A 24,988-nucleotide genomic window follows, 5' to 3' on the forward strand; every position below is an offset into this window, starting at 1 on the left:
ATTTCATGTGGTAAATTTTTTTTTTTCATACTTTGGGGTGTCAGGAACGGATTAATTTGATTTTCATTTGGGGAAAATTAATTCAGCTAACAATGATTTCGTCTAATGGTGAGCTCTCAGGAACGGGTTAATATCGTTAGGCGAGGGTCCACTGTCTTTAAATCAGGAGCTATTGTTCCTCCACCAGCTTCCCACTAGTGAACAGGTTGTGCAAGTGACAAAAATATGGCTTAGTTATTCCAAATTTATTACAATTTCATGATGATAACAGTGGAATTCAGCTACAAAGCACACTATGCATATTTAACCCAGGATAACCAAATAAAGTATAAAATAAAATAAAAATAATTATGTAGTAAATTTTTTTTTCCAACAATTCAGTTGTCTCCCACCGAGGCAGGGTGACCCAAAAAGAAAGAAAATCCACAAAAAGAAAATACTTTAATTCAACACTTTCACCTCACTCATGCATAATCACTGTCTTTGCAGAGGGACTCAGATATGACAGTCTAAGCATTTCCCTATGTTTAAAGTGCTAAAACACCATTAACCCTTTCAGGGTCCGTCCCATAGATCTACGGCTTCACGTTGAGTGTCCAAACCGTAGATCTATGCCAAAATTCTAGCGCCGTCAAATTTAGTGCGAAAGCGCTCATAGGCCAACATGTAAGAGAACGGGCCTGCATGGTGGGTGTGCGCCATAAACAAAAAATCTAGGTGCCTGCATAGCATTGTGGGAACGCCAGCTCAGTTACCCTTGTTCACCATGCCTCGTCGCAAGTCAGCTCTCACTCCACGGAAAATTGGGACTCTCCTCTTCCTATCTGATAGTTCTGACACTGATGGAAATGGAAATGAAGACGAATTCTATGGCTTTGATCAGTTAGTGACCAAAAGGAATGACCAGGATATCGATAATAGTGCAGAAAACCCTGACGATCCTCAACCTTCTACCTCTGGTGTGGGCACTCATGACTCATGGTCGGTTGTACATCAACGCAAGAGAAAACTAATATTTTCGCGTGGCCAGGCCTCTGACTTCAGCAATGATGATGATAGTGACGTGGATTGTGATTTTATTGCGCTTGACGATCATTCGAGTAGTGATAGTGAGGAATCATATTCACCAGTGAAGCGTTGGTATGTACGCCGCTGCATGCGCTCGGGTAGTGTACCCTATGCTGTGCCCAGGGGACGGAGTACATCCTGGAGTACATCCCATGGCCCTACACCAGGTTTAGATAGTGATAGTGAGGATGATGTGGCTACACTTGGCATGGATAGACCACAGGCATCAGTAGATGGTGGTAGTGGTGATGGTAGTAGCACCGCCATGCGTGACTCGCCAGCCCAGGCTGGGACCCACGCTGCTGACTCCTCAGTTCAGGGACAAAGCGGAGCATCAGCCACCAGCCCACCACAACCACAACCACCCGCACAACCAGCCTATGATGTCCAGTATCCACCAGCAAACCGTATCTGGGATTGGCAGCAAAATCCCAATTTTGTTCCCAAGCCCCACCACTTTGATGACTCTCAAAGTGGAATTCTACCTACTTGTCCCCTTGGAACCACGGCCAATGAACTGGAATTCTTTGAATTATTCTTTGACCAGCCATTGATGGAAACTATTGTCAGGGAAAGTAATAAGTATTTTGAGTACACCATGGCAAATACGATCATATCACCACAGTCAAGACTACACCGGTGGAAAGAGACGACTGTTGCAGAAATGTATTTGCTTTTTGCAACAATAATGCTTATGCCTCATGTCTATAAGCATAATATAAAAGCATACTGGTCCACAGATCGGCTAATTTCTACCCCGGTCTTCAGTGAAATCATCCCAGTGAACAGGTTTATCTTACTCTTACGTATGTTGCACTTCTCTGACAAAACCAGGCCTGACAGAAGTGACAGGTTATACAAGATTAGAAATGTTTTTATGTTTCTCAAACAAAAGTTCAGCATATACTTTTATCCATTCAAGAATCTTGTAATTGACGAGTCTTTGATTTTGTTCAAAGGTAGACTGTCATTCAAGCAGTATATACCGAGCAAGAGGAAACGCTTTGGTATAAAACTGTTTGTACTCTGTGACTGTGACAGTGGCCTGGTGTTGGATATTGTTGTATACACGGGAAGTAAAACATTGAAAGATACCAAGATGTTATTGGGTATCTCAGGTGACGAAGTGAGAAACATGATGGCACCTTATCTTGGTAAGGGGCATACATTTTATACTGGTAACTGGTACACAAGCCCATTACTCAGTGATTTCTTGCGAGTGAACAAGACGGATGTGTGTGGCACAGTGCGTTCTAATCGTAAACATATGCCCAGGCTCAACGCAGGTGCTCGTAGTGATGACATGCAGGTGTTTACTGCCAATGACATCATGGCATTACGGTGGCATGACAAACGAGATGTCACATTGTTGACAACCATTCAACGTAATGAAATGCAAGACAGTGGCAAAGTTGATCGAGTGACTAATGAACGTATTCGAAAACCAGTGACAGTGATTGATTTTACACAAAACATGCGCTTGGTTGACAAATGTGACATGCAGATTGGTTTTGTTGATTGTGTTCGTAAGAGTTACAAGTGGTACGTGAAACTTTTCTTCCATCTCATGGACATTTCAATGCTCAATGCATATAATATGTACCAAATAAAGACTGGCAACAGACCACCGTATGGTGAATTTTGTTTGTCTGTTGTCAGACAACTCATAATTAAGTACCAGGTAAGAACACCTGCTATACAACAAGGTCCTCGAATTCCTCAGGATATACCCAAGCGTTTGAGGAGGGAAGGTGATCATTTCATAATACAACTTCCTTCAACTCAGAAGAAATTTGCTCAGAAGAGATGCATCGTCTGTGCACAAACAAAACGACGGCAACAAAGACGCAAAGACACTCAGTTTATGTGTGAGGAATGTAAGGTGCCTCTGTGTATGGTGCCTTGTTTCAAGGAGTTCCACAAGCTCCAGCAGTCCTAAAACCATGTCCAGTGATTGTAAATATATGATAGAACATTAGTATTATACAAGATTTGTGCATGTTTATTGTAATAAACAACGGTGGTAAACAATAATATGATAATAACCTTGTGCGGTTATTGTGTTCAATACAGTGAGTTTATATATATATACATTATATACAGTATTGGTCTCTCAGGCCCCAAATGTTAGTAGGAAAAGAAAAAAATTGGAAAAGAAAAGAAAAAACTACAAAAACCGCTAAATAAAGCAATGCGCGTATGTGGAATTCGTCGATGTTGCCGCCACCACATCATTTTGGACAAACTTCTTGGCACTGTATCTCGGTAAGTACTTATCAGAAAAATTTTTTTTTGTCTTATTACCTTCACAAAAATATGCTCTTTAATTCTGTAAGAAAAAATAATTTTTTTTTTTTTTCAAAATTTCTTGGACACTGGAGCACCACTTCAGATTTTTGCCTTGGACCCTGAAGGGGTTAAACACATTCAATATCTTAAGAAACTAGTGCACATAGTGGTGAACATTAAAAGAAATTTAAAAAAAAATAAACAGAAAAATAATCATATCTTGGCATCAACAAATTGTAAAACACAATTATCCCTGATGAAATTATGCCACTTTTGCTAATGAGTGATAATTTTTTTCTCCAATTTCAACACACCATAAAATCCTAAGTTATCATCAGATTCCACACATTTTAGTCTCAGCTGATTCAGAGAAATAATTTCTTTCATTTTATAAGAAAAAATTAATTTTGTTTTTTCAAAATCTTCCCACACCGGATTTAATTTTTTTCCAGGTATCCCACAGTTTAACCCCTTGACTATCGCAACCCTCAATCCTGAGGTGTCTCCTGGTGTCACAAAATTTAAAAAAAAAAAAAAATTATTTTTTCTTATGAAATGATAGAGAATCTTTTCCCAATTGTAATGACACCCAAAAAAACGAAATTTGATGGAAAACTGACGGAATTATGCTCTCGCGAAGTTAGCGACCTCGGCGCTGTTTACAAATCGGCAATTTCGCCCACTTTGAGCCCTATTTTCGGCTAATTCCGTTGTTCCAGTCACCCAAACTCATAGCTATTTCTTTAGAACTCCATTTTTTCTATCGATTGAGTACAAGAAACTGCCCATTTACCGATTTCAAATACCCAATAAAGTGGTCAGAAATTTGCAATTTGGCCAATTTCACAAAAACTAAAAAATATGACAATTTCAAAATAGGATCCAGAATGAACAATGCAGACATTCCTGGCTCTAAAATAACATTTTCTTTGTTCATCAGTCATGTTTCCAGGCCCCTCTGATATTACTCTTGCTTTCTATTTTGAATTTTTATTCAAACAAAAAATAGAAGACTTACTATTATGCAGACTACTGCAATACTGTAATAATTGTATAAATAACATCAACCCATTCATGACTGCATATTAGAATGGCTAGTTGGACATTTATTGGACAATGGCATCATTTGTTTACTTTTGAACATTTCCCCTACTTTGAGCTCCATTTCTAGGTTCTTTTTATAGTAAAATCGATCAAAATCACCTCTATTTCTGTAACATGTTTTTCATTCTATCAAATGAGACCAAGAAAACGAGAATACAACCATAAATACTATACGAAAATAGACCACAAAGTCGGCATTTTAATTAAAAAAAAAAGGTCATTTTTTTTTTCTCATTATGCACTGCGTGCTCCAGGATTTTTTTTATATGGCGCACACTGACCACACAGACCCATTCTCTCACATGTGGGCCTACCAGCTTTCTCCTGCTTGATTTGAAGCCGCTAGAATTTATGAGTATATATACGTCAAACACGGTACCTCGTAAGACGTATATATACGGCCGCGACAGTCAAAGGGTTAAAGGTTAGAGAGTGTAATGTGCAAAGTGCTGAAAAAATATAAGGAAGAGATTTATTGAACATAATGAAAATACTGGCTAACCAGTCTCTCTGAATCACTTCATACACGTTACCTTGCTCGCACTCCAACAGCATGTCAAGTCACAAAAATCACTTGCTTCCATTCACTCCTATCTAACATGCTCACACATGCTTCCTGGAGGTCTAAGCTTTTCGAACACAAAACCTCCTCTAGCCCCTCCCTCTAATCTTTCCTAGGACGACCCCTACTCCACCTTCCCTCCACTTACAGATTTAAATGCCCTCCAAGTCATCCTATTTTGTTCCATCCTCTTTAAATGTCTGAACCACATCAACAACCCCTCTTCAACCCTCTAGATAATATTGTTAGTAACCCTGCACCTCCTAATCTCCAAGCTACGAATTCTCTGCATAATATTCACACCCCACATTGCCCTCAGACACAACATCTCCACTGCCTCCTGCTTCCTCCGTGCTGCAACATTCACAACCCACACTTCACACCCATATAAAAGCATTGTTACCACTATACTCTCATACATTCCCTTTTTGCTTCAACTGATAATGTTCTTTGTCTCCATAGACTCCTCAGTGCACCACTCACCTTTTTCCCCTTGTCAATTCTATGGTTCACTTCATCTTTCATAGACCCATCAGCTGACAAATCCACTCCCAAATATCTAATCACATTCACTTCCTCCATACTCCCGATATCCAATCTTTCATTACCTAAATTTTTCGTGACCCTCATTACCTAAATTTTTGTTACCCTCATTCACATTTAATTTCCTTCTTTTCCATACCCTCCCAAATTCATCCACCAACCTCTGCAACTTCTCTTCAGAATCTCCTTAAAGCACAGTGTCATCAGCAAAAAGCAACTGTGTCAATTCCCACTTTGTTAGATTCTTTATCATCCAATCCCACACTTCTCACCAATGCCCCTGCATTCACTTCTCTTACAACCCTATCTATAAATATATTACAACTCTGGTGAACATCCTAAACAAGTTGTGTACGAATGGTATATAATACCGACAAGATGAGAGTAAGACACATGTGCAACATCTGGGTATCTTTATTGTAGACGTTTCGCCATCCAGTGGCTTTATCAATACAAATTCCAGGACATAACTTGAAGACAGTAGAACTATGTACAGAAGATGAGGTAATCAGTCCCTCAACCTAGGAGTAGGTGCGAACAGCACCATAGTCGTGGAGATTCTGAAGCAGAAGAAAGAATCCTGGCGCTTATATAGTAACGTCAGGTGAAGCAGACGAGGGCAAATTCACTGGTGGGCGGGATTCCCCAGTGGAAGTAGGTCCTTCCCAAAGAGATGGGTTAGTTGTAGTAGATGTCGTAGTTGTATGGTATATAATACCGACAAGATGAGAGTAAGACACATGTGCAACATCTGGGTATCTTTATTGTAGACGTTTCGCCATCCAGTGGCTTTATCAATACAAATTCCAGGACATAACTTGAAGACAGTAGAACTATGTACAGAAGATGAGGTAATCAGTCCCTCAACCTAGGAGTAGGTGCGAACAGCACCATAGTCGTGGAGATTCTGAAGCAGAAGAAAGAATCCTGGCGCTTATATAGTAACGTCAGGTGAAGCAGACGAGGGCAAATTCACTGGTGGGCAGGATTCCCCAGTGGAAGTAGGTCCTTCCCAAAGAGATGGGTTAGTTGTAGTAGATGTCGTAGTTGTGAAGGTTATGTACATGTCCTCAGAATTAAGATTCCATGATGTTGCAGTGTCTGACAAGTTGTGTACGAATGGTATATAATACCGACAAGATGAGAGTAAGACACATGTGCAACATCTGGGTATCTTTATTGTAGACATTTCGCCATCCAGTGGCTTTATCAATACAAATTCCAGGACATAACTTGAAGACAGTAGAACTATGTACAGAAGATGAGGTAATCAGTCCCTCAACCTAGGAGTAGGTGCGAACAGCACCATAGTCGTGGAGATTCTGAAGCAGAAGAAAGAATCCTGGCGCTTATATAGTAACGTCAGGTGAAGCAGACGAGGGCAAATTCACTGGTGGGCGGGATTCCCCAGTGGAAGTAGGTCCTTCCCAAAGAGATGGGTTAGTTGTAGTAGATGTCGTAGTTGTGAAGGTTATGTACATGTCCTCAGAATTAAGATTCCATGATGTTGCAGTGTCTGACAAGTTGTGTACGAATGGTATATAATACCGACAAGATGAGAGTAAGACACATGTGCAACATCTGGGTATCTTTATTGTAGACGTTTCGCCATCCAGTGGCTTTATCAATACAAATTCCAGGACATAACTTGAAGACAGTAGAACTATGTACAGAAGATGAGGTAATCAGTCCCTCAACCTAGGAGTAGGTGCGAACAGCACCATAGTCGTGGAGATTCTGAAGCAGAAGAAAGAATCCTGGCGCTTATATAGTAACGTCAGGTGAAGCAGACGAGGGCAAATTCACTGGTGGGCGGGATTCCCCAGTGGAAGTAGGTCCTTCCCAAAGAGATGGGTTAGTTGTAGTAGATGTCGTAGTTGTGAAGGTTATGTACATGTCCTCAGACACTGCAACATCATGGAATCTTAATTCTGAGGACATGTACATAACCTTCACAACTACGACATCTACTACAACTAACCCATCTCTTTGGGAAGGACCTACTTCCACTGGGGAATCCCGCCCACCAGTGAATTTGCCCTCGTCTGCTTCACCTGACGTTACTATATAAGCGCCAGGATTCTTTCTTCTGCTTCAGAATCTCCACGACTATGGTGCTGTTCGCACCTACTCCTAGGTTGAGGGACTGATTACCTCATCTTCTGTACATAGTTCTACTGTCTTCAAGTTATGTCCTGGAATTTGTATTGATAAAGCCACTGGATGGCGAAACGTCTACAATAAAGATACCCAGATGTTGCACATGTGTCTTACTCTCATCTTGTCGGTATTATATACCATTCGTACACAACTTGTCAGACACTGCAACATCATGGAATCTTAATTCTGAGGACATGTACATAACCTTCACAACTACGACATCTACTACAACTAACCCATCTCTTTGGGAAGGACCTACTTCCACTGGGGAATCCCGCCCACCAGTGAATTTGCCCTCGTCTGCTTCACCTGACGTTACTATATAAGCGCCAGGATTCTTTCTTCTGCTTCAGAATCTCCACGACTATGGTGCTGTTCGCACCTACTCCTAGGTTGAGGGACTGATTACCTCATCTTCTGTACATAGTTCTACTGTCTTCAAGTTATGTCCTGGAATTTGTATTGATAAAGCCACTGGATGGCGAAACGTCTACAATAAAGATACCCAGATGTTGCACATGTGTCTTACTCTCATCCTAAACAAGTGTTTGGTAAAAGGTTATTATAAATAGTGCATAAAACTGCATCAGCTGAATGAAAAGGTCTGTATACAGAATAAACACATGGTAAATATTATGCCACTCCAGAAAAGGAAACTGATCAAGAATAACATATTCAATCAATTTAGAAAGGAAAGCATGATTTGAAACATGACAATAGTTTGATATTTTTTTCCTGAATGAAAGACATGATTCTTAAGAAGGGGAAAAACCAAGGCTCCCTTCATTGACTGGAAAACATCTGCTTTGAAAACAACAATTAATCAACACAGCACTTTCATTTGGGGCAAGATCTTTGAAACATTTATAGAATTAAGTGCACAATAGGTCTAATTATAACCTGTAATATAATGCAGCACTCCCTCCCCACCAACTAAAGGAACTAAGAAAAGTTAACTGAAGGACACTGCAAGCTGGAACAGTCATGGAGAACTCTGCACATGCTTAAACTGAATTCAAGTTTGAATAAATTTTCTCCATTTCCTGAGCAAAATAATCAAAGAAGGCTGGGCCAGTAAGGTCATTCAAATGAGGGAAAAGGAACCCCTGATCACCATGACAAGATTCAGTTTTTTTACCCTGAAGTATTCCTACTTATGAGCCAATAATCTGTTCACGACTGCTCTACAAGCTTCTATGTAATAAAACCATGATCCCAGAGTATGTAAACTATGCCATCAATGCTCCACACTTTACGAGACCTACATGACTGAGGAATATAAAAATCATACCAAGAGGCAAAATCACAAATCAAGATCATTTTAGTGATGAATTCTATTCCTATAATCAGAAATAGTTAATTAGATAAAAAATCTGAATACAAACCTGAATTTGCATGAAATTCCGTCTAAGTGTATCGCCAGCAGGTGCCTGGATAATAGAAGAGGGTTCACCAGGTTGTGTTGTTTCTTCTTCTTCATTGTCTGACCCACTATAGCTGAATGTTTCTTGTCTATCTGCTATAAATGAGATTTAAGAGAAATTGATAGTAAGTTAAACTGGTAATTATGTAGTATTACAGAATAGCACCTAAACAAACTAAATTCAATACAGTACAATATATAACAACTCAATATGACCATAGCCTAGTCACAATCCGAGTTAAATAATTATAATAAGAATTAGAGTAACTAAAAGGGCAGAAAACGACCAACTTTGTGGTGGGAAGACACGCTATGAGGTATCTCATATAAAAACTGAAATGAAGTCCCCTCAATTCAGTAATGAGTGTGCCCAACAAACAAGCTCTGAAAGGATTCATCTGTTACACCAGTGAAACAATAATCAAGGGTTTGCAGCAAAAAACAATAATAAGATGGGAAGAATTAGGCATGCCTCTATATGTAGTGAGACAGTGAAGAAAATATATCAATACACAAAGGCATAAAACATGGAAAAGCAGGGATATGTGATGTCACCATGGATGTTTAATATATTTATAGATGGGGTTGTAAAAGAAGTGAACAGTAGGGTGTTAAGAGAAAGGTGTGGGAATGAAAGATAGTGAATCCAGTGCAAGGTGGGAGTTGTCACAGTTGCACTTTGCTGATGACATGGTTCTTTTGGGAGATTTGGGAGAGAAGCTGCAAAGGTTTCTGGAGTTTATCTGGAGAGAGTTCCGGGGGTCAACGCCCCCGCGGCCCGGTCTGTGACCAGGCCTCCTTAGGTCAGTGTCCCAGGATGCGACCCACACCAGTCGACTAACACCCAGGTACCCATTTTACTGATGGGGAACATAGACAACAGGTGGAAAGAAACACGTCCAATGTTTCTGCTCTGGCTGGGAATCGAACCCAGGCCCTCACCGTGTGAAGCGAGAGCGTTAACCACCAGGCCACCAGAGCCAGGTTGGTAAATGAATTTGGACAGGTACTTAAAAAAAAAGAAACTTAAATGTAAACATAGGAAAGATCAAAGTTATGAGACTATCTAAAAATATAAGCAATGAGAAACTGAATATTAGATTGGAGGGAGTATGGAGGAAGTCAACGTGTTCAGATATTTGGGAGCAGACTTGATGGCAGATGGTTCTATGACAGATGGTAAAACCTAGAACTGATGAAAGGGAACAGGTGGTGGTCGACCAAGGCATCTGTGGAGACAAAGAAATTATCCATGGAGGCAATAAGAGGAATGCACAAGAGAATAGTTGTATCAGCATTGATGTATGGACAAGGAACATGGGTTTTGAATGTTACAGTGAGGAAGAGCCAAGAGGCAGTAGATATATATTTGAAGGAAATGTGGAGTGTGAATATCATGCAGAGCATTTTGAGTTTCGATATTAGATGAAGTGTGGTTTATATGAAATGATGTGCTGTTGGGGTGGGACGAAGGTAACATTTATGAAGTGATTCAGGGAAGCTTTAGTTCTGAAGGTGGGAGGTATACTGCCTGCACTCTGAGGAGGGATGGGGATGTTGATGTTTGGAGGGTCATCTGAACTGTGATGTTAGAGACATTCTAGGAAAACAGTGATTGAATGAGTGACAGTGAAAGTGTTTTCTTCTTTGGCAAGTCACTACCTCTATGAGAGATGGTCAAGTGTTGAAAAAATTGAGTAAAAAGGCATAACAGGAAAACAGTATTCATAATATGGTGAGGAAAAGGTAACAAAAAAGTAGTGCACTTCATGCCACCAGATATACCAGCAGAAACAATCTGAGCACTTGTGTACTTTCTGCAGGGTAAAAATATAAGCGAAACTGGCCGTTTCCCACCAAGGCAGGGTATATAAAAAAAAAAAAAAAAAAAAAAAAAAAAAAAAAAAAAAAAAAAAAAAAAAAAAAAAAAAAAAAAAAAAAAAAAATCATCGTCATTCACTCCATCATTGTCTTACCAGAAGCACACCTACACTAAGGTTTAAAAACTGCAACATATCAACACCCCTCCATCAGAGTGCAGGCACTGTACATACCACCTCCAGGAATTAAGTCCAGCTCCCTAAATCCCTTCATTAATGTTACTTTCCTCACACTCCAACAGCATGTCAAGTCATAAAAACCATTTGTCTCCACTCGCTCCTATCCAACATGTTTAAGCACGCTTGCTGGAAGTCCAAGCATCTCGCACACAAAGCTTCCTATACTCCCTCCCTCCAACCTTTCCTAGATCGACCCCTACCCTGTGTTCCTTGCACTACAGATTTATATGCTAAGTCAGTCTATTTCATTCCATTCTCTCTAAATGTCCGAACCACTTCAACAACCCTTCATCAGCCCTCTGAGTAATACTTTTAGTAACCGCACACCTCCTCCTAATTTCCAAACTACGGATTCTCTGCACAATATTCACACTACACATTGCTCTCAGACACATCTCCAATGCCTCCAGCCTTCTCCTTGTTGCAACATTCACCACCCATGCTTCACTCCCATATAAGAGCATTGGTATAACTACATTTTCATATATTCCTCTCTTTGCTTCCATGGATAACGTTCTTTGTCTCCATAGACTCCTCAGTGCACAACTCACCTTTTTTCTCCCATCACCAATTCTATGATTCACCTAGTCTTTCATAGACCCATATGCTGACAAGTCCACTTCCTCAAATCCCTGAATACATTTGTAATAAATATTACATTTTTACAGGAATTAATTAATTCATTGAATCCAAAGTCATAGTAACCTTTCACTGGAATACTTTATAAAAAACAAAATCGCTACCTTTTTGTTTATGCTTTTTGCATCTGTCTATGTGATCTTTTAGTTGAATTCGAACTTGTCGCTCTGTAGGCTGATCACGAATAAATGGATGCTTCAGGAGCTGGTCTGTATACGTTCTCTGTAAGCAGGGAGAGAATCGACATAAATTAGATAAGTTTTCAATTAACCATTTCAGAGGTCCACACTCTCAGTCTGAAACTTGTCAAAAAGAGTCCAAGAATTTTCAAAAAAAAATTTGTTAATTTCTCTTATGAAATGATAGAGAATCTTTTTCTGAAGGTAATAAAATAAAAAGTACAAAATCTGATGGAAAACTGATGAAATTATGCTATCGTGAATTTTGCAGCATCAGTGATATTTAAGAATCAGAGATTTTGCTCATTTTGAGTCCTATTTAATGCCAATTACATTGTTCCAGTTGACCAAATTATTAGCTATTTCACTAGTATATCTTCCATTTTAGCAACTGAGTACAAGAAACCACCCAATCAACTATTTCCATTACCCAATAAAGTGATCAGAAATTGGTAATTTGTATAATTTCACACGAATTTCAAAATATTCCAATTTCAAAATAGGTCCAGAATAAACAATGTAGGTATTCCTGGCACTAAAATAAAATTTCCTCTGTTCATTAGTTATGTTCCCAGGCTTTACATATGAATTCCATTTTGATTTTTTATTCACACAATTTTTATTTATAAATAAGAAAAATATATACAGTGGAACCTCAAAAATCGAACTTAATCCGTTCCTGGAGCTAGTTCTAAATTCGAAAAGTCTGAAATTCAAAGCAATATTTCCCATAAGAAATAATGGAAATACAATTAATCCGTTCCAGAAACCCAAAAATATTCACACAAAAAATACATTTTATAGAGATTAATTACAGTTTTACATACAACAAATACTATAGTTTTTAATTATGTATAGTAATACATATAAAATAACATTTTTACTTACCTTTATTGAAGATTGGCGATGGCATCTGGAAGATAGGGAGGAGAGAGAGAGAGTCAGGGTTAGTGTTCGGAAGGAGAATCCCCCTCCATGAAGACTTCAGGTAAAGCCCTCTCTGGGGTTACTTCCCTTCTCTGTCTTTTAATGCCACTAGGACCAGCTTGAGAGTCACTGGACCCCTGTCTCACAAAATAACTCTCCACAGTCCTCTGTTTCTGGCGTCTCTTTAACATTTCCCTAAAATGGGACATGGTTCTGTCACTGAACTTGTTGCAAAGATGGCTTGTTTCAGCTTGCTCAGGGTGGTACTTCTCCACAAATATTTGGACATCATTCCCCTTGGCACAAATCTCCTTAATCTTTGAAGAAGGCACCTCATCCACTCCCTATATTAACACATTTCGCAACATCAGCTTCCTTGATTTGTTCTTTCTTTGGCAGGATAGAACCGATGGTCGACTTGTTTTTCCCATTCATCCTGGCAAGCTCAACAAGTCTCACACCACTCTCATACTTCTGTATTATTTCCTTCTTCACATCTATGGTGTTTCTCACTTTCTTTACCACAGGGGTACCACTAGCAAGTTTCTTTGGGCCCATGGCAGCTTATTTCACAGTCCCACAAGCACTAAACACAACAAAATAATTGTAAAATGCGTGAATGAGAGCGCAGGTTAGTGTTCACTCAAGCATAAACAAAGCTAGACTGCTCACGGTGCCTGCGCGGGGACGCGGACAGAGCGGGTGGCAGACAGGTCCTGTACCCGGTGGTCCGAAAATAGGGGCGCGTTCGATAATAGGGACACAGTTTGTCTGAAAAAATGGTCCTATTTTCGAAATGTTCGATATGTGATACCTACGATTTTTGAGGTTCCACTGTATATACATACAGTGGACCCTTGTTTTTTGTAATTAATTTGGTCCAGAGAGTGTGACTATTATTGAAATTGACAATTTGCAAATCCATTTTCCCCATAAGAAATAATGTAAATCCAATTAATTCGTTCCAGATACCCAGAAGTATCAAAAACAAAATTTTTTTTTACCTTAACCCTTTCAGGGTCCACAGGCCCTCTCAGAGACTTGTTCCCAGGGTCCCCCAAATTTCAAAAAAAAAAAAAAAATTCTCATGAAAAGATAGATAATCTTTTCCCAATCACAATGACACCAAAATTATGAAATCTGATGAAAAACGTACAGAATTATGCTCTCACGAAGTTAGCGGTCTCGATGATGTTTACGTATCGGTGATTTTGCCCACTTTGAGCCCTATTTTCGGCCAATTCCAATGTACTAGTCGACAAAAATCATAACTATTTCACTAGAACTCCATTTTGTCTATTGAATGAGTACAAGACACCACCCATTTACCGATTTCAACTATCCAATATAGTGCTCAGAATTTAGCAATTTTGCCAATTTCACACAAATTTCAAAAGATGCCACTTTCCAAACAGGGTCCAGAATAAACAAGAAAAATATTCCTGGCACTAAAATAACATTTTCTCTGTTCATTAGTCATGTCCCCATGCCCCTCTTACATTCTTTTGCTTTCCATTTTGAATTTTTATTCTCACAAAAAATAAAAGATTTACTGTTATGCAGACTACTGCATTAGTATAGAAATGGTATAAATAATATCAGCACACTTGTGAAAGAATATTAGACTCACCAGTTGATGTGTATTGGATGCTTAGCATGATTTGTTTACTTTTGAACTTTGGCAAATATCGAACATTTCTGCTACTTTGAGCTCAATTTCAAGGTACTTTTCATTGTAAAACCAGTCAAAATCATCTCAATTTCTGTAGTGTCTTCCATTCTATACAATGAGACCAGGAAAACTAGAATACAACAATAAATACCATACGAAAATACAGTGCAAAGTCGCTGCTTTAATCCAAAAACACGGTCAAAGTTTCTTTTTTTTCTCATTATGCACTGTGTGCTGCAGGATTTTTTTATACTGCACACACTGACCACATAGACCCATTCTTTCATATGTAGGCCTACCAGCTTTCTCTCACTAGATTTGAAGGCGCTAGAATTTATGAGTACTAGTACGTCAAGGACCCTGGTGTGTAAGCTGTACTAGTATGGCCGAAGCCCTGAAAGGGTTAAAGATAGATTTACATGCACAAAAGAATGAACATTCAACATGACAGTCACCTTTATTGAAGGCTGTTGTTGATGAATGGAAGACAGGGAGGAGGAGGAGAGGGAAGAGAGGTTATTGTTTGGAAGGGGAATCCCCCTCCATAAGGACTCTAGGTCACTTCAGGGGTCACTTCCCTACACACTTCCCTAGCTTAAATATAGATTTACATGCAGAAAAGAATGGCAAATAAATGTAAAACACTAATAAAATGTATAAATTAACATTTAACATTACATGTTTATAGAGGGGCCACAGATATATCAGATCACTTTCTAGTTGTAGCTACACTGAATATAGATGGGATACAAGGAGAATAGATCAGGGAAGAGAGAGGTGAAGGTTTATAAACTAAAAGAGGAGGCAGTATAAGATATAAACAGCTATTGGAGGATAGATGGGCTAATGAGAGCATACAATGGGGTCGAATATAGGTTTAAAAATGTAGTGTTAGAGTGTTCTTTGTGGTTACAGGAAAGTAGGAGGGAAGAGGAGCGATTGGTGGAATGATGAAAAGAGAGTAGTAAGGGAGAAAAAGTTAGCATATGATAAGTTTTTACAAAGTAGAAGTGATGCAAGGAGGGAAGAGTATATGAGAAAAAGAGAGAAGTTAAGAGAGTGGTGAAGCAATGTAAAAAGAGAGCAAATGAGAGAGTGGGTGAGATGTTATCAACAAATTTTGTTGAAAATAAGAAAAAGTTTTGGAGTGAGATTAACAAGTTAAGAAAGCCTAGAGAACAAATGGATTTGTCAGTTAAAAATAGGAGAGGAGAGTTATTAAATGGAGAGGTAGAGGTATTGGGAAGATGGAAGGAATATTTTGAGGAATTGTTAAATGTTGATGAAGATAGGGAAGCTGTGATTTCGTGTATAGGGCAAGGAGGAATAACATCTTGTAGGAGTGAGGAAGAGCCAGTTGTGAGTGTGGGGGAAGTTCGTGAGGCAGTAGGTAAAATGAAAGGGGGTAAGGCAGCCGGGATTGATGGGATAAAGATAGAAATGTTAAAAGCAGGTGGGGATATAGTTTTGGAGTGGTTGGTGCAATTATTTAATAAATGTATGGAAGAGGGTAAGGTACCTAGGGATTGGCAGAGAGCATGCATAGTTCCTTTGTATAAAGGCAAAGGGGATAAAAGAGAGTGCAAAAATTATAGGGGGATAAGTCTGTTGAGTGTACCTGGTAAAGTGTATGGTAGAGTTATAATTGAAAGAATTAAGAGTAAGACGGAGAATAGGATAGCAGATGAACAAGGAGGCTTTAGGAAAGGTAGGGGGTGTGTGGACCAGGTGTTTACAGTGAAACATATAAGTGAACAGTATTTAGATAAGGCTAAAGAGGTCTTTGGGCATTTATGGATTTGGAAAAGGCGTATGACAGGGTGGATAGGGGGGCAATGTGGCAGATGTTGCAAGTGTATGGTGTAGGAGGTAGGTTACTGAAAGCAGTGAAGAGTTTTTACGAGGATAGTGAGGCTCAAGTTAGAGTATGTAGGAAAGAGGGAAATTTTTTCCCAGTAAAAGTAGGCCTTAGACAAGGATGTGTGATGTCACCGTGGTTGTTTAATATATTTATAGATGGGGTTGTAAGAGAAGTAAATGCGAGGGTCTTGGCAAGAGGCGTGGAGTTAAAAGATAAAGAATCATACACAAAGTGGGAGTTGTCACAGCTGCTCTTTGCCGATGACACTGTGCTCTTGGGAGATTCTGAAGAGAAGTTGCAGAGATTGGTGGATGCACACTTACCTTTACTGAAGATTCTTGTTGGTGTATGGCAGACAGGGCAGAGGGAGGGGAGGCAAGTTTATTGTTGGAAAATATGACACTAATATCAACTCTACGGCCTACTTATCTATCACAATTCAACTAATATGACATAATAAACAATATTAATAACATAGAAACATGGAATATACTCTAGAATGAATAAAATGAGTCATTATGTATGTCATGAGAGGTGTTGTTGTGTTGTGCTGTTGTTGGGTGTATAAGGATCACTGAGAGGATAAGCTGTCCATAATGGTGGTGAAGCAGCAGCTGAAGCGGCAGTGTTTTCTGTACCCCTATATAACTCCAACAACATTGGAGGAATTTAGAATTACTGAATCACTGAAGAAGGCACCCTCTACCACCATTCATACTGTCTAAAACATTGCTGAGACTTATAAATACTTTGTATATATTTCTAGACAATAGTCAATGACCAAGGCAGGTGAAAATGTTCACCTGTCAGTGTGATTGTTACTATTTGATTACTATTTCAGTACATAATATTAGTGTCAGAACAAAGACTGGCTATGAAATCACAAGAACTATTATAAATTGTAACTCTTTCTTTTCACACACCAGCTGTATCCCACCAAGGTGGGGTGGCCGAAGAGGAAACACGAAAGTTTCTCCTTTTACATTTAGTAATATATACAGGAGAAGGGGTTACTAGACCCTTGCTCCTGGCATTTTAGTTGCCTCTTACAATACGCATGGCTTACGGAGGAAGAATTCTGTTCCACTTCCCCATGGAGGTAAGAGGAAATAAACAAGAACAAGAACTAGTAAGAAAATAGAAGAAAACCCAGAGGGGTGTGTATATTTATGCTTGTACATGCATGTGTAGTGTGACCTAAGTGTAAGTAGAAGTAGCAAGATGTACCTGAAACCTTGCATGTTTATGAGACAGAAAAATGGACACCAGCAATCCTACTATCATGTAAAACAATTACAGGCTTTCGTTTTACACTCACTTGGCAGGACAGTAGTACCTCCCTGGGCGGTTGCTGTCTACCGACCTACTACCTAAAATAAATTGTAATTATCAGAACATAAAAATTATATAAATTAAAATAAAAACTAGAAAAAAAGGTAAATCGCCAACACTTCTGCAAGTGGCAGGACTGGATGTTGCCGTCAGGTGAGCATCCAGAGCCAATTTCGAGGTCTTATATCTCACTAAGTACTGATCCTAAAAATTTCTTTTTGGTCTTATACCACACAGAAAATTGCCCTCTTTAATTTAAAAACAAAAAACAATTTTTTTATTTTTCAAAATATATTCAGAGCACCATGTAGGTGAACGTAGATCTACGTTTGGACAGTTTAAGGGTTAAAAAAAAAAATAATTTTTTCTTACCAAAATCTTAAGCCTATTTTTCTAAGTGTTATAGAACAAAAAAAATTATTTTTGCGATGAATATTTACCAAGATATAGAGGTGTGAAGTTGACAGAAAGTAAACCGCTTATGGCAACATCGGTGACTGTCGGTCACTCAGTAATATTATACTATTTACTTTTATTCTACTTTTTTCTTTTATTTTTTCAAATAACTTTTATGGTCTGCGAGACCAATATAAGGCTTATTGTATGTGTACAGTGGACCCTCAACCAATGGCGGCATCGACTAATGCCAATATCGAATAACGGCGCTCTTTGGCGTCAAAAAATTGGCTCTACCAACGGCGAAAAATTCTTCTAAAGGCTTTCGTCCCAAACGTGTCCATGCGGCCTGAGCAGGCCCAGCCACTCCAAGACTCCATGTACAGACAGTGTTTACAAGCTGTTTTGGTCGATTCCACGTGTACCTGCGATATATTTTGTATAATTCCAGTGTTTTTAGTGCTTGTAACTGCTAAATAAGCCACCCTGGGCCCAATAAAAGTTTCTAGTGCCAGCCCTGTGATAAAGAAGGAAAGAAACACAATAAAATTCAAGAAAAAGCTCATAACAAAGTACCAAAGTGGAGGAGGAAGAGAGAGGGGAGAATGTGCCTTCTGCAGTGATTCAGTGATTTTACGATATGTACGATGCTAAAGCAGCAGGTATTGATAAAGGCTATAGTGTCACCCAGTGATAAAGGGTAGAATTAACAGTGTAGCAAGTAAGTTAAGCGAGTAAGCGATAGAAAAACGACACGTAACTAACTCTCCAATGTTGTTGGATGTGTGTATATCCGCTGAACATACGCCGGCCTGCTATCTTCCACTACCCTAAACCTCTGCCAGCATCTCCTCCCTCAAACTAATTAAACTAACATCTCCTCCAAGGCAAGTGTAAATATAAAAGTGTAAGCATAAAAGTAAATATATTAAGTGTAAATATAAAAGGACCCCAATGGAAATATGTACGTAAGTCACTCTGACTTTTTTGGGTTATCCTAGGTACTTTACACACATGCTGCAATGTATGATACTCTATGTAACTGTATTTGTGTATATGTACCTGAATAAACTTACTTATAAATTAAAATGTAAATATTTCTTATTTGTAAATTACATACATTGTTTAACCCTTTGAGGGTCGACAGGTCCTCTCAGAGACTCATTCTCAGGGTTGGCCAAATTTCAAAAAAAAGAAAAAAAATTATTTTTTCCTTATAAAAAGTTTTTTTTTTTCTAAATATTATAGGCTAAACAAAAATTTTTTACCATCAATCTTACCGAGATATGGAGTCATGAAGTTGATGAAAAGGGGGGACAATGTGGCAACATCGCCGACTGCCATCTCCTGGTATTCTTTTATTTACTTTATGTACTAATTTCTATTATTTTTTAATTTTTCTTTTTCCAAGTAACTTTTATGGCCTGTGAGACCAATATGATCAGTATTTTGTAAGTTTCTTCTCTTTCAATACTACACAATAAGGGCATAAACACTGTTGTCATTGTTTTGTTATAGAAAATATTTACACAAACGATATGAAATGTTGTTTATTACTATTTTGCTATATTTTATATACACATATACAGTCACAGGGAATGTTTCTAGAAGTTCTGCAGCCTGTGGAAACCTTTGAAACATGGTGTCATGCAGAGTGGTGTTTTACATTTCTCACACATAAAACGAGTGTCTCTGCATTGTTGTGGGCATTTCCTTGTATGTGCACAGACGTAACACCTCTTCTGAGCCTTTTTCTTGAAAGCAGTAGCAGGCAGTTTTACCAGGAAGTGATCACCATGCTTCAGACGAGAAGGTAGTTGTTGATAATTTGGTGGGAGGTCTATTGCAGGTGTTCTTCTTTGGTACTTGAATACTATTTGTCTGATGACAGACAAACAGAATTCGCCGTATTGTGGTTTGTTTCTGGTCCTCATCTTATACATATTATAAGCATTGAGCATGGAAATGTCCAGAAGATGGAAAAAGAGTTTTATGTACCACTTACAACTCTTGCGAACACAATCAGCAAACCCAATCTGCATGTCACATTTGTCCACTGAACGCATATTGAAGGTGTAATCAATCACAGCTGCAGGTTTTAGAATGGGTTCATTTCTCTCTCTATGGTGCCTGCCAGTGTCTGCCATTTCATTAGGGTGAACTGATGACAACAGTGTGACATCTCGTTTGTCATGCCACCGAAATGCCATGATGTCACTGGCAGCAAATGCCTGCACCTCACCTCTACGAGTGCCAGCGTCAAACCTGGGCATATGTTTCTGATTTACACGCACTGTGCCACACACATCTGTCATGTTCACTTGCAAAAAATCACTGAGTGAGGGGCTTGTGTACCAGTTATCAGTATATAATATATGCCCCTTACCAAGGTATGGTTCAATCATTGTTCTAACCACATTACCAGAGATGCCCAATAACTTCCTGGTATTTTGCTATGTATAACTTCCAGTGTACACAATAATATCCAATACCAGACCACTCTAACAATCACAAAGCACAAACAACTTTATACCAAAGCGTTTCCTTTTGCTTGGTATGTACTGCTTGAAAGAGAGAGTTCCTTTGAACAGAATCAAAGACTCGTCAATTACAAGCTTCCTGAAGGGATAAAAATACATATCGAATTTCTCTTTCAGATACACAAACACAAGCCTAATCTTATATAACCTGTCGTTTCTGTCAGGCCTGGTTTTGTCTGAGAAGTGAAGCATACGTAACATTAGCACAAATCGATTCACTGGCATTTTATCACTGAAACCTGGGGTTGCAATCACGTGGTCTGTTGACCAGTATGATTTCACTTTGTGCTTATACAAATGTGGCATAAGCATTATTGTGGCAAAGAAAAGATACATCTCAGCCACAGTTGCTTCCTTCCACTGGTGTAGACGTGATTTTGGTGAAAGTATTGTGTTTGCCATGGTGTACTCGTAGTATGTGTTGCTTTCCATGGCAATACTTTCCATCAGGGGTTCATCAAAGAATGACTCGAAACATTCCAGTTCAGTGGCATTGTTCCCAAGTGTACAAGATAGCCATATTCCACTTTGGCTGTCATCAAACTGGTGGGCATTTGGAACAAAACTGACAGCTTCCTGCCAATCCCAGGTGCGGTCTGCTGGTGGGTACTGGACAATGACAGGTGGTTGTGGAGGTTGTGGTTGTGGAGGCTGGTGTGGTGGGTGGGTGGGGGATGGTGGCCTTTGTTGTAGATCAGCTGAGGCAGCGGCGTGGGTGGCAGCGTGAGGGGCAGCATGGCCCACTGCTGGTGCCTCACGGCCGTCACCACCACTACCACCATCATGCACATTTTCCATCCCAATTGCAACACTATCATCATCATTTTCACTGTCTGTTCCTCTTGTACAGCCACGGGATGTACTCTGAGATGTACTCCTTCCCCTTGGAATAGCATATGGCACACTACCAGAGCGCATATATCGTCGTATATACTGACGCTTCACTGGGGAATATTCCACTTCACTATCACTACTGGAACTGTTTTCAAGAGCTTGCAGTTCATAATCACTATCACTATCATCACAAATACTCACATCTGAGTCTAGGATTTGGGAAAATAGGAGTTTCCTCTTTGATTCTGGTACAACTGAATGTGAACAAGACGGCCCAGCACCAGAGGTGGAAGGCTGAGGGTCGTCTGGGTTTTCCTCACTATTACCGACATTATGGTCATTAGTTTCGGTCAAAACCTCACCAAAACCTTGAAACTCATCTTCACTGGCACTTCCATCTGTATTAGAACTGTCACTGGGGAACAAAAGTGTCCCAATTCGCTGAAGAGTGAGGAACTTCTTACCGCGAGGCATGGTGGACATTGTGTACTAAGATGGCGTTCCCACAATGCACCACTGGGTCCCAGATTTTTTTCTACCATGCACACCAACCACACAGACCCTTTCTCTCACATCTAGGCCTACCAGCCTTTTCCGGCGAGATTTGACAGTGCTAGAATTTATGCGTACTAGTACTTCAAAAACCCCTGCGCGTAAGCCGTACTATTTTTTTTTTTATTATTACACTGGCCGATTCCCACCAAGGCAGGGTGGCCCAAAAAAAGAAAAACTTTCACCATCGTTCACTCCATCACTGTCTTGCCAGAAGGGTGCTTTACACTACAGTTTTTAAACTGCAACATTAACACCCCTCCTTCAGAGTGCAGGCACTGTACTTCCCATCTCCAGGACTCAAGTCCGGCCTGCCAGTTTCCCTGAACCCCTTCATAAATGTTACTTTGCTAACGCTCCAACAGCACGTCAAGTATTAAAAACCATTTGTCTCCATTCACTCCTATCAAACACGCTCACGCATGCCTGCTGGAAGTCCAAGCCCCTCGCACACAAAACCTCCTTTACCCCCTCCCTCCAACCTTTCCTAGGCCGACCCCTACCCCGCCTTCCTTCCACTACAGACTGATACACTCTTGAAGTCACTCTGTTTCGCTCCATTCTCTCCACATGTCCAAACCACCTCAACAACCCTTCCTCAGCCCTCTGGACAACAGTTTTGGTAATCCCGCACCTCCTCCTAACTTCCAAACTACAAATTCTCTGCATTATATTCACACCACGCATTGCCCTCAGACATGACATCTCCACTGCCTCCAGCCTTCTCCTCGCTGCAACATTCATCACCCATGCTTCACACCCATATAAGAGCGTTTGTAAAACTATACTCTCATACATTCCCCTCTTTGCCTCCAAGGACAAAGTTCTTTGTCTCCACAGACTCCTAAGTGCACCACTCACCCTTTTCCCCTCATCAATTCTATGATTCACCTCATCTTTCATAGACCCATCCGCTGACACGTCCACTCCCAAATATCTGAATACATTCACCTCCTCCATACTCTCTCCCTCCAATCTGATCCAATCTTTCATCACCTAATCTTTTTGTTATCCTCATAACCTTACTCTTTCCTGTATTCACTTTTAATTTTCTTCTTTTGCACACCCTACCAAATTCATCCACCAATCTCTGCAACTTCTCTTCAGAATCTCCCAAGAGCACAGTGTCATCAGCAAAGAGCAACTGTGACAACTCCCACTTTATGTGTGATTCTTTATCTTTTAACTCCACGCCTCTTGCCAAGACCCTCGCATTTACTTCTCTTACAACCCCATCTATAAATATATTAAACAACCACGGTGACATCACACATCCTTGTCTAAGGCCTACTTTTACTGGGAAATAATTTCCTTCTTTCCTACATACTCTAACTTGAGCCTCACTATCCTCGTAAAAACTCTTCACTGCTTTCAGTAACCTACCTCCTACACCATACACCTGCAACATCTGCCACATTGCCCCCCTATCCACCCTGTCATACGCCTTTTCCAAATCCATAAATGCCACAAAGACCTCTTTAGCCTTATCTAAATACTGTTCACTTATATGTTTCACCGTACTAGTACGTCTGAAACCCTCAAAGGGTTAAGTGTGATGGTGGTGCTGGCAGAAGCCTCCACCACCACCAACACGGTTTCTCTCAGTGGCGGCCCTTAAACTCAACAATAACACTTACACCATTTACTCATCTCATACATTATGACATATTTTGTTCATTCTAGAGTATATATCATGTTTCTATGTTATTAATATTGTTTATAATGTCATATTAGATGAATTGTGATAGATAAATAAGCCGTAGAGATGATATTAGCATCATACTGAAGCATAATAAACTTGCCTTCCTCTTGCCTCCTACATGTCTGTCATACACCAACAAGTCAATAAAGGTAAGTGCGATGTTAAATGTTCATTTATCCATTGTATTAGTGCTTTATATTTATTTGTCACTGTTTTCTGTATGTATATTTATATTTAATCTTTAAAAAAAAATATTTTTTGTCAATACTTTTGGCTGTCTGGAACGGATTAATTTGATTTCCATTACTTCTCATGGGGAAAATTAATTCGACTAATGGCTAATTCGACTAAAGGCTAGCTCTCTGGAACGGATTAAAGCCGTTGGTTGAGGGTCTACTGTATTTACTCGTATGCTACACATTAACCGCACAAACATTGTCATTACATTGACAAAACCTGTTTACACAAACCAACAATAAAAAAAAGTTGTTTATTACTATTGTTCTATAATACAGTGGACCCCCGGTTCGCGAAGTCATCTGTATCCGATAAATCCGGTATCCGAAGCATTATATCGCAAAAAATTTGCCTCGGTTCCCGTTACAAAACCCGGTATGCAATACGATTCGTATGAGACGTGTCCATGTGTGGCCTGAACTGCCCCGTGTGCGCCAGTGTTTACAAGCCAACCAGTGTGCGTGCATCTAAGAATACATTCGGTACATTCCATATTATCACTGTTTTTGGTGCTTGTTTCTGCAAAATAAGTCACCATGGGCCCCAAGAAAGCTTCTAGTGCCAACCCTGTGGTAAAAAGGGTGAGAATTAGTATGGAAATTAAGAAAGATTTTGAAGGGTTTGGGGCTAACCCTGAGAAGCCTATGCCAGTTGTGGAATCCATTGTGCCTACTTCAAAAATTAAGGAAATGTGTGCACAGTGGGTTGAATTGCAAACCTTTATGGATGAAAATCACCCTAACACAGCTATTGCAAGCCGTGCAGGTGACTATTACACTGACAATGTTGTGAACCACTTTAGGAAAGTCATAAAGGAACGAGAGGTACAGGCCTCTATGGACAGATATGTTGTGCGACAGAAGTCCAGTGACTCTCAAGCTGGTCCTAGTGGCATTAAAAGAAGAAGG

The 24,988-nt window shown here is 39.7% G+C and overlaps 1 protein-coding gene across 12 annotated transcripts in view; it reads right to left on the bottom strand.

The window, feature by feature from the left end:
- Window positions 1-24,988, bottom strand: part of msn (serine/threonine-protein kinase msn) — a 777,533-nt gene that overhangs the window by 228,711 nt on the left and 523,834 nt on the right. For all 12 annotated transcript variants that reach the window (XM_070085848.1, XM_070085846.1, XM_070085843.1 and 9 more), the window contains 2 exons: window positions 11,953-12,070; window positions 9,112-9,245 (listed from right to left, as the gene is read on the bottom strand). In XM_070085848.1, the coding sequence (XP_069941949.1) occupies window positions 9,112-9,245; window positions 11,953-12,070 (252 nt within the window). The remainder of the gene's footprint in view (window positions 1-9,111; window positions 9,246-11,952; window positions 12,071-24,988) is intronic.

This window comes from Cherax quadricarinatus, chromosome 17, assembly GCF_038502225.1.
Source record: "Cherax quadricarinatus isolate ZL_2023a chromosome 17, ASM3850222v1, whole genome shotgun sequence".
In the NCBI taxonomy this organism is placed as follows: Eukaryota; Metazoa; Arthropoda; class Malacostraca; order Decapoda; family Parastacidae; genus Cherax; species Cherax quadricarinatus.